We start from the raw sequence: 18,662 nt of genomic DNA, 5'->3' as shown, positions 1-18,662 counted from the left end.
GGTATTATTGTTACCAGTTTCATCTTGTGATCATCCCTCTCCCGCTCCACCTGTCGTAGTCGACGCCTTTCTGACATTTTCTCTGTGTCACGTTGTCGCTCTCGTTCATTATCAGCATCCTTTATGGCCTTTACCTCTGATCGCAGTTGTTCTCGCTCAGCCTTCAGACGCGACACCTGGTCCCGCTCGCGATCAAACATTCGAGTGAACTCCAGATTCTGTAGCTACAAGGTCCAGGAAATGTTTGTCTAGCTTTTTCAGGGTCAAATTGATATCACATACAAATATTGGTCTTGTAACTTATTTTCAGCCTTAATAATTCTGGTAAACTGAACGATCTTGTGACCTCATTGTCATCAGTAAAATTGGTTTTGTCAGTGAGGGTTTGAGAAATGCTTGTATTTTACACTGAAGTCCTAAGTAACATCATTTTTGTTATGAACTAAGCTGGTGATATTTTACTTACAAGTAGAAATTTTGGAGTGTAGTATGCAAGTATTCGGTCTACTGTAATCTTTCCACGTAGCATCTATAGTTAACCTGTCAGTAATTTGCATTGGGAACAAGTGTTAATTTGTGCTGGGGAACATTGTGTCAAATGGAGAAGGGGTTAGGGGTGTGAGTTTAGAGAGGAAACATTTTCTTCATGGTAAAAGTTATGAAAAGATTGTGATTTAAACAATGCAAACAAACCTTCTTTTTTTTAATTCTTTTTTTGTTTTTTTGCCATATTATATGAAATGTTTAGTAAACTTTGAGAAAATACTGAGCCCTAAATTTGGTCCCCAAAAGGACTTAAGATATCAAAATATGGTCAGATACAGCATACAACAGGCAATGCTAATCCATAATGAATGTTGACATGTAAGTAACATCGTGATTTAAACATTTCCATACCAAGTCATTCTAAAAAAGCAGGAGATAATTGAGAGGACATCTTTGTTGTTTGTATTTGTAGATTTCTCTTTTTTAAAGAAAATCCTTGAAGATGTGCAACTTCATTTCAAAATGAGTTGGAAGTATTCATCTAGATTTAGTTTAAACTAAGCATTTTCATCATCACCAAAACAAAGTATCTTAGAAAGAAAAGCCAGGGTTTAAAGCTTTATCAATCTACCAAAATGTCAGTCTTTACTGATGTCATGCACTTACTTGTAGGAAATCTATGTTACTATACATTACTGTGATGTAGGAAATCCCTGTTACTATACATGACCGTGATGTAGTAAATCCATGTTACTATACATGACTGTGATGTAGAAAATCTGTTACTATACATTACTGTGATGTAGGAAATCTATGTTACTATACATTACCGTGATGTAGGAAATCTATGTTACTATACATTACTGTGATGTAGGAAATCTATGTTACTATACATTACTGTGATGTAGGAAATCTATGTTACTATACATTACTGTGATGTAGGAAATCTATGTTACTATACATTACTGTGATGTAGGAAATCTATGTTACTATACATTACTGTGATGTAGGAAATCTATGTTACTATACATTACTGTGATGTAGGAAATCTATGTTACTATACATTACTGTGATGTAGGAAATCTATGTTACTATACATTACTGTGATGTAGGAAATCTATGTTACTATACATTACTGTGATGTAGGAAATCTATGTTACTATACATTACTGTGATGTAGGAAATCTATGTTACTATACATTACTGTGATGTAGGAAATCTATGTTACTATACATTACTGTGATGTAGGAAATCTATGTTACTATACATTACTGTGATGTAGGAAATCTATGTTACTATACATTACTGTGATGTAGGAAATCTATGTTACTATACATTACTGTGATGTAGGAAATCTATGTTACTATACATTACTGTGATGTAGGAAATCTATGTTACTATACATTACTGTGATGTAGGAAATCTATGTTACTATACATTACTGTGATGTAGGAAATCTATGTTACTATACATTACTGTGATGTAGGAAATCTATGTTACTATACATTACTGTGATGTAGGAAATCTATGTTACTATACATTACTGTGATGTAGGAAATCTATGTTACTATACATTACTGTGATGTAGGAAATCTATGTTACTATACATTACTGTGATGTAGGAAATCTATGTTACTATACATTACTGTGATGTAGGAAATCTATGTTACTATACATTACTGTGATGTAGGAAATCTATGTTACTATACATTACTGTGATGTAGGAAATCTATGTTACTATACATTACTGTGATGTAGGAAATCTATGTTACTATACATTACTGTGATGTAGGAAATCTATGTTACTATACATTACTGTGATGTAGGAAATCTATGTTACTATACATTACTGTGATGTAGGAAATCTATGTTACTATACATTACTGTGATGTAGGAAATCTATGTTACTATACATTACTGTGATGTAGGAAATCTATGTTACTATACATTACTGTGATGTAGGAAATCTATGTTACTATACATTACTGTGATGTAGGAAATCTATGTTACTATACATTACTGTGATGTAGGAAATCTATGTTACTATACATTACTGTGATGTAGGAAATCTATGTTACTATACATTACTGTGATGTAGGAAATCTATGTTACTATACATTACTGTGATGTAGGAAATCTATGTTACTATACATTACTGTGATGTAGGAAATCTATGTTACTATACATTACTGTGATGTAGGAAATCTATGTTACTATACATTACTGTGATGTAGGAAATCTATGTTACTATACATTACTGTGATGTAGGAAATCTATGTTACTATACATTACTGTGATGTAGGAAATCTATGTTACTATACATTACTGTGATGTAGGAAATCTATGTTACTATACATTACTGTGATGTAGGAAATCTATGTTACTATACATTACTGTGATGTAGGAAATCTATGTTACTATACATTACTGTGATGTAGGAAATCTATGTTACTATACATTACTGTGATGTAGGAAATCCATGTTACTATACATTACTGTGATGTAGGAAATCTATGTTACTATACATTACTGTGATGTAGGAAATCTATATTACTATACAATACCGTGATGTAGGAAATCTATATTACTATACATTACCGTGATGTAGGAAATCTATGTTACTATACATTACTGTGATGTAGGAAATCTATGTTACTATACATTACCGTGATGTAGGAAATCTATGTTACTTTACATTACTCTGATGTAGGAAATCTATGTTACTATACATTACTGTGATGTTACAATGGTGTTAGGGCAAGGAACACGGGCAATGTTAATGAGCAAAACCTACATGTATTAATACTGATGTATGAAAATGAAATGTAAAAGTTAATAAATTTCTTAAAGTAAAAGTAAATAAATATATCTGTAAGTCTAAGTGTAATATTCAATCGTCACAAGCTCGGAATAGGTAGGTATATTTATTTGTTGCATCTATCGAATTCACCCGAACAGTGGGCTTCTTCTGGACATTTTTTATGATCACTTTTACCCTTAAAGTACTAAAAATGTCAAAGGAATAATAAGCCCACAAAGAACGAATATCTCTCCACAGAGTAAACTTGATAAAAGTTCTAGGAATCTTTTTTTTAAGGATACATCCTCTGTACCAAATTGACCTCATTTCTGTGGCCCAGGCCCCTATACACTACTGTCCCATGCCCCTGTACACTGCTGTCCAAGGCCCCTGTACACTACTGTCCAAGGCCCCTGTACACTACAGTCCCAGGCCCCTGTACACTGCTGTCCGAGGCCCCTGTACGCTGCTGTCCCATGCCCCTGTACAGTACTGTCCCAGGCCCCTGTACACTGCTGTCCCAGGCCCCTGTACACCACTGTCCCAGGCCCCTGTACATTACTTTCCAAGGCCCCTGTACACTACTGTCACAGGCCCCTGTACACTACTGACCCCGGCCCCTGTACACTACTGCCCCGGGCCCCTGTACACTTCTGTCCCATGCCCCTGTACACTCCTGTCCCAGGCCCCTGTACATTGCTGGCCCAGGCCCCTGTACACTACTGCACCAGGCCCCCGTACACTACTGACCCCGGCCCCTGTACACTACTGACCAAGGCCCCTGTACACTACTGTCCCAGGCCCCTGTACACTACTGCCCCAGGCCCCTGTACACTTCTGTCCCAGGCTCCTGTACACTACTGACCCAGGCCCCTGTACACTACTGTCCCAGGCCCCTGTACACTACTGACCCAGGCCCATGTACACTACTGTCCCAGGCACCCATACACTACTGTCCCAGGCCAATGTACACTACTGTCCCAGGCCCCTGTACACTACTGCCCCAGGCCCCTGTACACTGCTGACCACATTCTAATTGGATTGATGACAAGTAACAACAGCACTAAGTAAGATCATTACTGCACTAAAAGATAAAGAGCTAATACACAACACTGAACACCTAAGACAATCTCAGTTTTGACGTGTCAATATAAATGATATATACCTGTAGTGTGTCAAGCTCATGTTTTATCTGACGAGTTGTCTCCCTTTCCTGTCCCAGCTCATCCTGCATGGCTGTCCGTTCTGATTCTACAGCAGCAGCCATCCCAGCCATACGATGCTTGTCATGTTCCAGTGCACCTCGCAAATCCATCACCATGGCTTTTTCCATTTCCAAGGCAAGCTGAAGGTCCTCCACAATTCCTTTGTTGTCAGATATTTCCATAGAACTTTGTTGTTCATACAAGTTTTGCCGCAGGTTATGACAGGCAGCTTGCTCTTTCTCCAGAGCACTGAAAACACAAATATCGCTCTAGATTCACAAAAACAAGAATATCGGTCTAAATCCACAAAAACACCTTTTTTTACAATCGATGTTTGCAGTAGGATGAAGGAAAATTCCATCATGATCATCAAATTGCTAAATCTTGCATCAAATCTGTTGGAAATGAAAACATGACCTTTTCTCTATGTTACTTTATTTACTTGTCTATTATCAGAAAAAATATTCTGAAGAAAAGTTCAGGATTGAATTTGTATAAAATATCATAACCAATTTAATGAAAATAGACAAAAAAACAACAACTGGTGAAACAAGACACTCACTTGACTAGATCTGCAGCGCGGATTTTCTCGAGCTCAAGAGCTGTTCTTAACTCTGTCACTTTAGTTTCATATTCTGCCTCAAACATCTGCAAGTTTTTACGCTCCGTGTTAAGATCATGTTGGAGGGCATTGATCTTCACTCGATCTAGTTCATGAGAATTCTCCAACTTTATTCTGAGGTCACGTTCTGTCATCAGGTCCGACTCCAGTTTCTGAGAAAACACATATTTAATCTAGAATTATGTTCCACATTAAATAAAGGAATTTTAGCCAAACATAAAAACACAGCAACACCTACAGTTGTTTAAACAGTAAAATGATCACTTGGTGTTTTTATGAATTCTAATGGCGATTGGCAATGATTGTTTCTTAGATTCCCTATAGTTATTACTTCATAAACACATGTTATTACATATACACATTACTACATATACACTTTACTATATATACACGTTACTACATATACACGTTATTACATATACATGTTACTACATATACACATTACTACATATACACATTACTACATAAACACATTACTACATATACACGTTACTACATATACATGTTACTTCATATACACATTACTACATATTCATGTTACTTCATATACACTTTACTACATAGACATGTTACTACATAGACATGTTACTACACATACACGTTAATACATATACACGTTACTACATAATACATGTTACTACATATACACATGTTACTTCATATACACGTTACTACATATACATGTTACTACATATAAATGTTACTACATATACACGTTACTACATATACACATTACTACATATATACATTACTACATATACACTTTACTACATATACCTGTTACTTCATAAACACATGTAACTACATATACACATTACTACATATACATGTTATTACATATACACATTACTACTTATACATGTTACTAAATATACACGTTACTACATATACATTTTACTAAATATACATGTATATAAAACTTCTTGTTTGATTTTTTTTATAAGTTCATGTAATATCTTGTTATTAGGTTATGGACCTTCCCCATTACCAACTGATGTAATTAGTCACGACATTTACAAAAGAATTCTTCACTACTGACCTCAATGGTGCTGTTGATCTTGTCCCTGACCTCCGTCCTGACCTTAGCATCCTCAAGGTCATTCTTGAGGTCACGAACTTTATATTTCTCGGCTTCCAACCTCTCTCCAAGGGTGTGACATTTCCCCTTCTCCTCCTCCAAGGCACCCCTGGGCAACACAAGCAATCAACTAAAGATACAATCCCATATTTCATATACCAAAGATAATCAATCCTTTTATTTAGATTATTCAGAGGCTTAAGTAAATAGTCTTTTTGGTTAAATGTTTGGTGCATCTACTCAGAATTATGTTTTACTGCAATTTAAGTCAATTAAAGATATTACATCTTGGAAAAAATCATTCCTTTCAAATATACTTCAAAGGTTTTTATTTCAATTCAAAGGTATTTGAAAAAAAGAAAATATATATATAATATTGTGATAACTTCTCATAAAGTTTCAATTCAAATCTCAATGATCATGTGATAAAATAGATATCATGTCATATGACTGATCATGTGACCAGTCATGATGTAAGATTGGTAGGAAGAATGGCACTGTGAATTGACACAGTAGTCAGAACTGATAACTGGCAGTCATAATTCAAATAGCATTCCTCAAGCATTCTCATGTGGGCTTCAGATAGCATTCCTCAAGCATTCTCATGTGGGCTTCAGATAGCATTCCTCAAGCATTCTCATGTGGGCTTCAGATAGCAACCTCAAGCATTCTCATTAGGAAATCTAGTAATTCCGTTTATAGACAGTCTTCTGAAATTTCTTATTGATGAGAAATTAAGTTTATAGACAGTCTTCTGAGATTTCTTATTGATGAGAAGTTAAGTTTATAGACAGTCTTCTGAGATTTCTTATTGATGAGTAATAAGTTTATAGACAGTTTTCTGAGATTTTTTAAGATTTCTTAAGAAACAATAAGATTAAGAAAATCTATATTCTCTGCTTGTAGGTTGAGTTTTGGTGTAAGCATACTGTTACACAGGACTGGGGATCCTAAGCACACAAGCCGGATATAATTTGCTTTATACAGGAGATGGATGTTTGGATACTAAATAAAGTACATTTTTGTCTCACAAATTGTAAAGGCACATAAACTAACTAACCAATCAGAAATATGTGGCCTCATTAATTATCAATCAAACTGACAATCAAATCTGGTTGAAATTGAACCACTTTTCAGTCAGTTATTGCACAGAAACCAATCAATCAGAAATCACTCACAAGACTTAGCCTGACACTGGTCAACGTCTGGTTTCAACCAATCAGAAATTACTCACAAAACTTAGCCTGACACAGGTCAACGTCTGGTTTCAACCAATCAGAAATCAATCACAAAACTTAGCCTGACACTGGTCAACGTCTGGTTTCAACCAATCAGAAATCACTCACAAAACCTAGCCTGACACTTGTCAACGTCTGGTTTCAACCAATCAGAAATCACTCACAAAAATTAGCCTGACACTGGTCAACGTCTGGTTTCAACCAATCAGAAATCACTCACAAAACTTAGCCTGACACTGGTCAACGTCTATGTGTGCAATAATTTTGGTTGAAATTGAACCAATCGTAGGGGAAGTATTTCATAGAAATCCATTAAACCTCCAGTTGTGGGTAACATCAATATTTATGTGTATAAAGTCAGCCAGCAGACACATACTTTATAAGTACATGTATAATAGATAAGGGCTGAACACATCATTTAGACAGATATTGGTGAATAGGTACACAGGTGAGGGTTACACACAGGATACACACATCACACGTGAAGGAGGGGAGTGTAGATACACACAGGAAACACACATCACATGTGTAGGAGGGGAGTATAGATACACACAGGATACACACATCACATGTGTAGGAGCAGAGTGTCAATATCAAACTGCTGCAATTAACACAAAAGCATATATCTATTTTCTTTAATAAATCAAATTCTAAATAACATAAATATATCTACATTTAAATTCAGTTCTCTTTCCATTCAAATACTAAGATATCTGAATCAATACAAAGTTAATATATTTTTTATAATTTGATTGAAAAATATTTCATTTCATATATAAAATAAATAATTTTGTTGTTACTTTATTTTTCTCCAGGAATTCTTCTGTCACAGACAGATGTCAGTAATGTGTTTTAGGGGACTATCACAGATGTCAGTCATTAGTTTTAGGGGTCTATCACAGATGTCAGTCATGTGTTTTAGGGGACTATCACAGATGTCAGTAATGTGTTTTAGGGGACTATCATAGATGTCAGTAATGTGTTTCAGGGGAATATAGCAGATTTTGTTAGTGGTATTCTTGGATATATTGAGGACAGAAATAGACATCCTTATCTTCAGGATAGAAATCAGGGAATATTGTCAGTGTTAATACACACAGGTAAAAATCTAATAAATAACTCTCACAAAATATATTACCCCAAAGCAAAAATATCGTTGTAAATACCACTGTTAATCAAAAACACATGTTCCTTATGAAATATTGATGCTAATCAATGGAAGTTCTTTTTTCCTTGGAAAAGAAAAAAACGATCAATTCAAAGCAAATTCAAGGCAACAACGTAGCACGCCAGTTTTTCTATGTAAATCAGAGAGGGTCAGCTAGCTATGACCTCACAAAGGTCAGTAGTAGGGTGACCAGCTTTTCGTACAAAGCCATTAACTTGGTCCAGCAGTAATGAACTGATGCGGTTCTAATTAATTTGGTCATACAAAGCCATTAACTTGGTCCAGCAGTAATGAACTGATGCGGTTCTAATTAATTTGGTCATACAAAGCCATTAACTTGGTCCAGCAGTAATGAACTGATGCGGTTCTAATTAATTTGGTCATACAAAGCCATTAACTTGGTCCAGCAGTAATGAACTGATGCGGTTCTAATTAATTTGGTCATACAAAGCCATTAACTTGGTCCAGCAGTAATGAACTGATGCGGTTCTAATTAATTTGGTCATACAAAGCCATTAACTTGGTCCAGCAGTAATGAACTGATGCGGTTCTAATTAATTTGGTCATACAAAGCCATTAACTTGGTCCAGCAGTAATGAACTGATGCGGTTCTAATTAATTTGGTCATACAAAGCCATTCAATTGTAATAGCATCAGCCTAGGTTATTAAACAAGTTTATCAGAAAATCAAGCTTTAACGATAAGTCAATGCACTATAATTAAACATGTCATGTGATGTACTATAAATAGAATGTAACACGGGTCCATAGAAAACTGGCTCATTTTTTTTATTTTTTAAAAGATACATGACATTTCACTGGTTCAGTCCTGTTTAAATACTGATCTCACATCAGTTAACCCTGTGTCAGACTGTACAGCAGGAAACTTGACTTTGTGTAGTAACTCTAGATTCAATTACCAAAAAAATTGTATCAGCAAAACTGTTTGACAATGGTAAACCTTAGAAAACAATAGGAAAGTTTCATGCTACACAGTATGTAAGCTGCGTAAAAAGATACCACATATCTGGTTTCTTCTCAAGAATTTGTTTTTAATTTTTTAATTGAAAATTTTATAATACATATTATTTTGCCTTTTCTAACCAGTTAATTATAAAACTATTAGAACCCGTGTTACAGCCGAACGAGTCACATGACAACAGAACGAGTCACATGACAACACAAACATGCGTAACACTACAGGTTTAAACATCAAGCATTCTGACCAATCAACAAAGCCAGCAATTCAACCAATCAGGATGGCCGTCTAACTTACACTAAAGCGTCCCACATGTGACTGAAGGGAAAAGAGATACACATATATATCTACATACATCATCACTATGGTTACACAGAGATATATCTACATACATCATCACTATGGTTACAACAATAAAATACTGCAGATCAGTAGTTGATGATTACAACAAAAATATTGTATTCATGGGCAGTTTACTATCACATTGCTGTTAAAGTTACAACATTGACAAGGTTTCTATGGATACACGTTACATTGTAGCTAGTATATTGGTCTTAGTGTAATTATATAGAGTTCTGTATATATAGATATTGTATGGGTATATGTTGTAGCTAGTCTATTGGTCTTAGTGTAATTATATAGACTTCTGTATATATATAGATTTTGTTTGGTATACGTTGACGAGTATATTTTAGAGTTATATGTTGTAGTCAGTGTAGGACCCAGAAGGTCTAGTGTAATAGTCGGAGTATAGAGAGTAGATATAGTTTATAGATTACAAATACTGTTAATCAATTAATTTTTGTGTACAACAGTCCGTACCTCAAAAAAGTTATTTCTAAGGATTTAAAATTCACAAAATAAATGATCTCAAATGAAATCTCACTTGATATTTAAATGATCAATTCCATTTTTATGCACAGATATGTATCTCAACAAAAGTGATTGATTGACAGTATTACGACTCAGTGCTATGGGTACATCCTGACTATCGGTTTATCACATACCCAACTTCTTCTCCACTGGAATCAAATTCAAACTTAACACTTAAAAACCACTGAACCCTTCCACTGTTACCAGAATGCTGTGATGTCTCTTTCACTTATAGAGATGACACAGTGACCTGGTCATGTTACTGCCGAACTCATCAACACACTACTACAACATTATGTAAACCAAGACTTTATGCTCATAACAGCATTCAACATGTTACTTGTTGTAGCTAGCCTTTCTGGATCCCAGCTCAAATGTTTTACAGAGAGGGAAGTTAAAATTAAGATAGGTTCTCTGAGAGATGCACACATTTACATGTCCAATATATAGATCTCCTAAGATCACAAAAACAGGGTTCCTGTTTCACTGGTCTGGTCATTTGTTTTATTGAACCAAAAAATAAAACAGGGAAAATAATACATGTACTGAAAATAACAATAAAATGGAAAAAGATTAAATGTAGAACTAAATACTTACGTTACAGAGACAAATCTACTCTGTTCACGCTCCAGACTCTCTTTGAGTTTGGCGACCTGGAGATTAAGATTTGACACGTCGGTCTGATGGTCGAGATTGCTCATCTTTTCTCGACTCAGGGTACTAGAGAGCTCGGTGTTTCGCTCGCGCTCTGTGTCCAAACTAGTGCGAACATCATCTTGAAGGATCTTCTCCTGTTGAAGTTTGTACTCCAGAAGTTTGACTGTAAAACAAACACCAGAGATTTTACAGACAGCCTTCATTTGTTATAGATACCAAACTATATCAGACAGTGCCATTCACTGAGTCTTCCGGAGATAGTAACATAAAACATGTTCACAACAGGTGAACTTACATCAAGTACAAACAAACACACAAAAACCAAAATTTAGACGACCAAACATTGTTTTCTGTTAAAGTGTTCACCATTTAGCGCGCTCACCAACCTCAAGAGGTCTTTACATACAAAATTGGCATTTTAGGGTGACAGGGTAATACAAAAATCCCACAAATAGATTGACAGCAAACAAGGGGCCATAACTCTGTAAATAATTGGATACAAACCAGACTTCAGTATGTGGAACTCTACCATCACAAAAGGTCGTCTCAAACAAAGGTACAATAATAAGTAAAAGGTTAAATGAGAAATGCCTGATCAAAGAAACACACTGACTGACAGAACAATGAAAGGGTGGTAAACATACAGTCCCCTCTAGTAGTACCAGGGACTAATACAGTCCCCTCTAGTAAAGGTTAAATGAGAAATGCCTGATCAAAGAAACACACTGACGGACAGAACAATGAAAGGGTGGTAAACATACAGCCCCCTCTAGTAGTACCAGGGACTGACGGAACAATGAACGGGTGGTAAACATACAGTCCCCTCTACTAGTACCAGGGACTAACAGAACAGCGAACGGGTTATAAACATACAGTCCCGTCCAGTAGTACCAGGGACTGACATAACAATGAACGGGTTGTAATCATACAGTCCCCTCTCGTAGTCCAAGGGACATGCAGTCCCCTCTAGTAGTACCAGGTACATACAGTCCCCTCTAGTAGTACAAGGGACTGACAGAACAATGAACGGGTTATCAACATACAGTCCCCTCCAGTAGTACCAGGGACTGACAGAAAAATGAACGGGGTATAAACATACAGTCCCCTCTAGGAGTACCAGGGACTTACAGAACAATGAACGGGTTGTAAACATAAAGACCCCTCTAGTAGTACCAGGGCCTAACAGAACAATGAACAGGTTATAAACATACAGTCCACTCTAGTAGTACCAGGGACTAACAGAACAGCGAACGGGTTATAAACATACAGTCCCGTCCAGTAGTACCAGGGACTGACATAACAATGAACGGGTTGTAATCATACAGTCCCCTCTCGTAGTCCAAGGGACATGCAGTCCCCTCTAGTAGTACCAGGTACATACAGTCCCCTCTAGTAGTACAAGGGACTGACAGAACAATGAACGGGTTATAAACATGCAGTCCCCTCTAGTAGTACCAGGTACATACAGTCCCCTCTAGTAGTACCGTATGTGGAACTCTACCATCACAAAAGGTCGTCTCAAACAAAGGTACAATAATAAGAAAAAGGTTAAATGAGAAATGCCTGAACAAAGAAACACACTGACTGACAGAACAATGAAAGGGTGGTAAACATACAGTCCCCTCTAGTAGAACCAGGGACTAACAGAACAATGAACGGGATGTAAACATACAGTCCCCTCTAGAAGTACCAGGGACTGACAGAACAATGAACGGGATATAAACATACAGTCCCCTCTAGTAATACCAGGGACTAACAGAACAATGAACGGGTTGTAAACATACAGTCACCTCTAGTAGTACCAGGGACATACAGACCCCTCTAGTAGTACCAGGGCCTAACAGAACAATGAACAGGTTATAAACATACAGTCCCCTCCAGTAGTACCAGGGACTGACAGAACAATGAACGGGATATAAACATACAGTCCCCTCTAGTATTACCAGGGACTGACAGAACAATGAACAGGTTGTAAACATACAGTCCCCTCTAGTAATACCAGGGACTAACAGAACAATGAACACGTTATAAACATACAGTCCCCTCTCGTAGTGCCCGGGACTAATACAGTCCCCTCTAGTAGTACCATGGACTGACAGAACAATGAACGGGTTGTAAACATAAAGACCCCTCTAGTAGTACCAGGGACTGACAGAACAATGAACGGGTTATAAACATACAGTCCCCTCCAGTAGTACCAGGGACTGACATAACAATGAACGGGTTGTAAACATACAGTCCCCTCTAGTAGTACCAGGGACATACAGTCCCCTCTAGTAGTACCAGGGACTGATACAGTCCCCTCTATTAGTACCAGGGACTGATACAGTCCCCTCTAGTAGTACCAGGGACTGACAGACGATGAACGGGTTGTAAACATACAGTCACCTCTAGTAGTACCAGGGACTAACAGAACAATGAACGGGTTGTAAACATATAGTCCCCTCTAGTAGTACCAGGGACTGATACAGTCCCCTCTATTAGTACCAGGGACTGATACAGTCCCCTCTATTAGTACCAGGGACTAATACAGTCCCCTCTAGTAGTACCAGGGACTAATACAGTCCCCTCTAGTAGTACCAGGGACTGACAGAACAATGAACAGGTTGTAAACATATAGTCCCCTCTAGTAGTACCAGGGACTAATACAGTCCCCTCTAGTAGTACCAGGGACTGACAGAACAATGAACAGGTTGTAAACATACAGTCCCCTCTAGTAGTACCAGGGACTAATACAGTCCCCTCTAGTAGTACCAGGGACTGACAGAACAATGAACAGGTTGTAAACATACAGTCCCCTCTAGTAGTACCAGGGACTAATACAGTCCCCTCTAGTAGTACCAGGGACTGACAGAACAATGAACGGGTTGTAAACATACAGTCCCCTCTAGTAGTACCCGGGACTGATACAGTCCCCTCTAGTAGTACCAGGAAGTAATAACAATGTCATAAAATAGCAATAAAATAAATCATAAACCCACTCTGTCTTTTGAGTTGCCGTTCCCGTTTGTTGCCGTGATCCTCGACATCGTTGAGTTGGTCGGACAGCCGTTCTCTCTCCTCCTGGCTGCGTATCTGACTGATGTTTACGTGTGCTCGTAAGTCACGCACCTCTGCAATTAATGACTGGCGATCGGCGTGGAAGATCTGGTCGAGGGCGGACCGCTGGTGACTCTCCTAGAGACAACAACATTTCTGTTATTTTTTTCTATTGTTTTTTCACAATAAATACATTCAATTTCTTGCTTTATGTTTATTTTTTCCCACTTTTCTCTGGTTCTTATTCATCATGAATAGATTTGAGTTAGAACAGGAAGGAATGAAAAAGAAGAAAATGGCCACAATTCTGTGAGAAAAGTCATACAAAAATGTGTAAAAACAATATAAAGGTCCTTCAAACACGCACATTTCCACAGATAAAGGTAAGAAAGAACATTTCTGCATGCTCGACATTTGGTCAGATTTGGTTGCGAGGACAAGAAATCGACACTGATTTTACTTACTGAGGTTCGGATTCTCTTTTCCAGTTTATGGATCTCGGTGAGATCAGCATTTGGATGTGACATTACGTGTGTGCGGAGTTCTGCCAGCAATGTCTCACGTTCCTTGGCAAACACGAAACCAACGGAGTGCAATAGCTCACCGCGCCAGTCTTGGATCTCCGCAGACTAGAAAACAAAGTCAGTCAAATAGAAGTCTTTTACAGAGGTCACACAAAGGTTAGGTTATGTAAAGGTCATCTTGAGGTCACATATTGGGGGGAATTCGGATGTCTTTCAAGGACACAAAAATTCAATATAAAGGAAATTTAGTGATTTAAGATTGCAAACTTGAATAAAAGGTCCTAGAAGGATCTTGACAGCCACCACGAAAGGATCAGATCTTCAAAACATGATCTTTTACCTCTTCATTTTCCTTTCACGTACAATAACCAAGTCCCATGGTGGAAATCATAAATGGGAATCTTGAACATTAACTTAAACCTGGCCATGTATTTTGTTTTTTGCTACAATGATGAATGTTATTGTGTAAGAAATAACTATATGTAAAATTCTTACAATTCTGTAAATGATGGATGAATTCTCATTAGGTATTTTAAACAAGGGAAACATACCTATGAAATAGTGATAACGAAATTGAACTGTAAAATTCAAGATGGCTGTGAGATTTGAGAGAGTTCACTCTTGTACTTTCTGAGAAATAGCGCTAAAACACTTTATCTCTAAAATTCAAGATGGCCACCAGTTCCCAAATTCAATATGCATAGTAAAGAACAATGGGAAACCTTCAAGTGAAGTTTCAGAAAAATACCTCCAGTACTTTATGAGATATAGCACTAACAAACTTTAGCTCTTAAAATTCACGATGGCCACCTTTCCACCATCTTTGTTTTCTAATCAGTCCCAAAATTTTATATGCATAACTAGTGACCATGGGAAACCTTCAACTGAAATTTGAGAAAGATCCACAGCGCCTAATAGAGTCGTTTAAGGACAAACTGATGGACCATGGATAAAGCATTCTCAGCCCGCCATCATCAGATGTTGGGCTTTTACAATGCTGCAAAGATGATCAACACTAAAAAAACATGAACAAATATTTGTATTCTATGTCTACAATGAATGTCAGTTACGCTGTAATATTTGGAATTCAGAAATACTTGTTAACCTTGGTTACCAGGAATTTGTTAGTTACTACAGTACAGCAGTTAAGTAAGTTAGAAAATACAATCATCTTTAACAATAGCAAAACATTGTCACACTGCAAAACAAAACTACTTAATTCCAGGCAGTCAATACATGAACATAAAAAACAAAGTGTTAAAGGCTATACCTCTGTGTGTAACACCAAACATGATGTCTAGGTTTATACCTCTGTGTGTAACACCAAACATGAAGTCTAGGTTATACCTCTGTGTGTAACACCAAACATGCTGTCTAGGTTATACCTTTGTGTGTAACACCAAACATGATGTCTAGGTTTATACCTCTGTGTGTAACACCAAACATGACTTGTTTGTTATGGAGTTGTTATACAGTATGACTTGTTTGTTATGGAGTTGTTATACAGTACGACTTGTTTGTTATGGAGTTGTTATACAGTACGACTTGTTTGTTATGGAGTTGTTATACAGTATGACTTGTTTGTTATGGAGTTGTTATACAGTACGACTTGTTTGTTATGGAGTTGTTATACAGTACGACTTGTTTGTTATGGAGTTGTTATACAGTATGACTTGTTTGTTATGGAGTTGTTATACAGTATGACTTGTTTGTTATGGAGTTGTTATACAGTACGACTTGTTTGTTATGGAGTTGTTATACAGTATGACTTGTTTGTTATGGAGTTGTTATACAGTATGACTTGTTTGTTATGGAGTTGTTATACAGTACGACTTGTTTGTTATGGAGTTGTTATACAGTATGACTTGTTTGTTATGGAGTTGTTATACAGTGCAACTTGTTTGTTATGGAGTCGTTATGCAGTATGACTTGTTTGTTATGGAGTTGTTATAAAGTGCAACTTGGTTGTTATGGAGTTGTTATACAGTACGACTTGTTTGTTATGGAGTTGTTATACAGTATGACTTGTTTGTTATATAGTTGTTATGCAGTACGACTTGTTTTTTATGGAGTTGTTATAGAGTATGACTTGTTTGTTATGGAGTTGTAATACAGTACGACTTGTTTGTTATGGAGTTGTAATACAGTATGACTTGTTTGTTATGGAGTTGTTATAATACAGTAGGACTTGTTTGTTATGGAGTTGTAATGTAGTATGACTTGTTTGTTATGGAGTTGTTATCCTGTAGGACTTGTTTGTTATGGAGTTGTTATACAGTACGACTTGTTTGTTATGGAGATGTTATACAGTATGACTTGTTTGTTATGGAGTTGTAATACAGTATGACTTGTTTGTTATGGAGTTGTTATACAGTAGGACTTGTTTGTTATGGAGTTGTTATGTAGTATGACTTGTTTGTTATGGAGTTGGTATGCAGTATGACTTGTTTGTTATGGAGTTGGTATGCAGTATGACTTGTTTGTTATGGAGTTGTTATTCAGTATGACTTGTTTGTTATGGAGTTGTTATGCAGTACGACTTGGTTGGTATGGAGTTGTTATGCAGTATGACTTGTTTGTTATGGAGCTGTTATACAGTAGGACTTGTTTGTTATGGAGTTGTAATGTAGTATGACTTGTTTGTTATGGAGTTGTTATCCAGTAGGACTTGTTTGTTATGGAGTTGTTATGCAGTATGACTTGTTTGTTATGGAGTTGTTATGCAGTACGACTTGGTTGTTATGGAGTTGTTATGCAGTATGACTTGTTTGTTATGGAGTTGTTATACAGTATGACTTGGTTGTTATGGAGTTGTTATGCAGTATGACTTGGTTGTTATGCAGTATGACTTGTTTGTTATGGAGTTGTTATCAGGTAATACAGGCTTATATCTGTTAAGATTTTATATTCCTCTAGCTTTCATGTGTTGTAAATATAAAACAAGAACCCATGAAATATAAATTCAAACTATGTATTGGATTAAACAGACAAAGAACACAACCCTGAGTGTTATAAGAAATAGAAATACATTTATGCAATATTATTTCCATTTTCAAACTAAATCAAGTGCAATAGTCAGAACCTACCATAGTTACACAGCAGTCTTTAAATTCTTTTATTGAATGGCAGATATTCATATGTAGTTAAGTCCATATTATAAAATCAATTGTTTGTGATATAAAATCTATTGATAATTGTGTTAAATTCTTCTTGAATCTGGCAGTGAATGTAATCTACAATATGAAATGGACAAAGGCAAAGGACAGAATTTTAATTGAATCAGTTATAATTGTGAATCAGAATCATGAAATAACTGCTTAAAAAATCTCACTGTGTTACTTATTAAAGACAGCTGCAGTGTTAAATCCAAATGTGTACGACTAGCTAAAAAGTGTGACCAATGTACAGAATTATAAGTGTGCCAATATATTCACAAGCCATACCTAATTGTACTGCTGTCACTGAGCCTTGTACTACTGTCACTGAGCCTTGTACTACTGTCACCGAGCCTTGTACTACTGTCACTGAGCCTTGTACTACTGTCACTGTGCCTTGTACTACTGTCACTGAGCCTTGTACTTCTGTCACTGAGCCTTGTTCTACTGTCACTGAGCCTTCGGATTGCTTTTGATTTGATAAGATTTACTTAAACAACTCTTTGAGAGTAATAAAATGAGGTATAACTTGTGAAAATCTGTTGAATATGCAGTGAGTGATCTGTTGAATATTCAGTGAGTGATCTGTTGAAAATCCATGGAGTAATCTGTTGAATATTCAGTGATTAATTGGCAAGTCCACAACATATATGGCTATCAAAGGTAAGAATACAGGGTGTAAACAATGATTATTGGCTATCCTACAGATAATGACATTTGTAGGTAGGAATACAGGGTGTAAACAATGATTATTGGCTATCCTACAGATAATGACATTTGTAGGTAGGAATACAGGGTGTAAACAATGATTATTGGCTATCTACAGATAATGACATTTG

The 18,662-nt window shown here is 36.5% G+C and overlaps 1 protein-coding gene across 7 annotated transcripts in view; it reads right to left on the bottom strand.

The window, feature by feature from the left end:
* The window catches only part of LOC110452281 (A-kinase anchor protein 9-like), a 54,611-nt gene that overhangs the window by 23,496 nt on the left and 12,453 nt on the right, over positions 1–18,662 (bottom strand). For 5 of the 7 annotated variants that reach the window (XM_021500695.1, XM_021500697.1, XM_021500698.1 and 2 more), the window contains 8 exons: positions 14,609–14,773; positions 14,087–14,282; positions 11,046–11,268; positions 9,873–9,893; positions 6,153–6,300; positions 5,054–5,265; positions 4,452–4,740; positions 15–224 (listed from right to left, as the gene is read on the bottom strand). In XM_021500695.1, the coding sequence (XP_021356370.1) occupies positions 15–224; positions 4,452–4,740; positions 5,054–5,265; positions 6,153–6,300; positions 9,873–9,893; positions 11,046–11,268; positions 14,087–14,282; positions 14,609–14,773 (1,464 nt within the window). The remainder of the gene's footprint in view (positions 1–14; positions 225–4,451; positions 4,741–5,053; positions 5,266–6,152; positions 6,301–9,872; positions 9,894–11,045; positions 11,269–14,086; positions 14,283–14,608; positions 14,774–18,662) is intronic. The other 2 variants (XM_021500701.1, XM_021500699.1) reach the window with 2 other exon arrangements.

The sequence above is a fragment of the Mizuhopecten yessoensis genome, unplaced genomic scaffold (assembly GCF_002113885.1).
Source record: "Mizuhopecten yessoensis strain PY_sf001 unplaced genomic scaffold, ASM211388v2 scaffold6523, whole genome shotgun sequence".
Classification (NCBI taxonomy): Eukaryota; Metazoa; Mollusca; class Bivalvia; order Pectinida; family Pectinidae; genus Mizuhopecten; species Mizuhopecten yessoensis.
The sequence above is the reverse complement of the archived record's forward strand: the minus strand, read 5'-3'. Positions and strand labels throughout refer to the sequence as shown.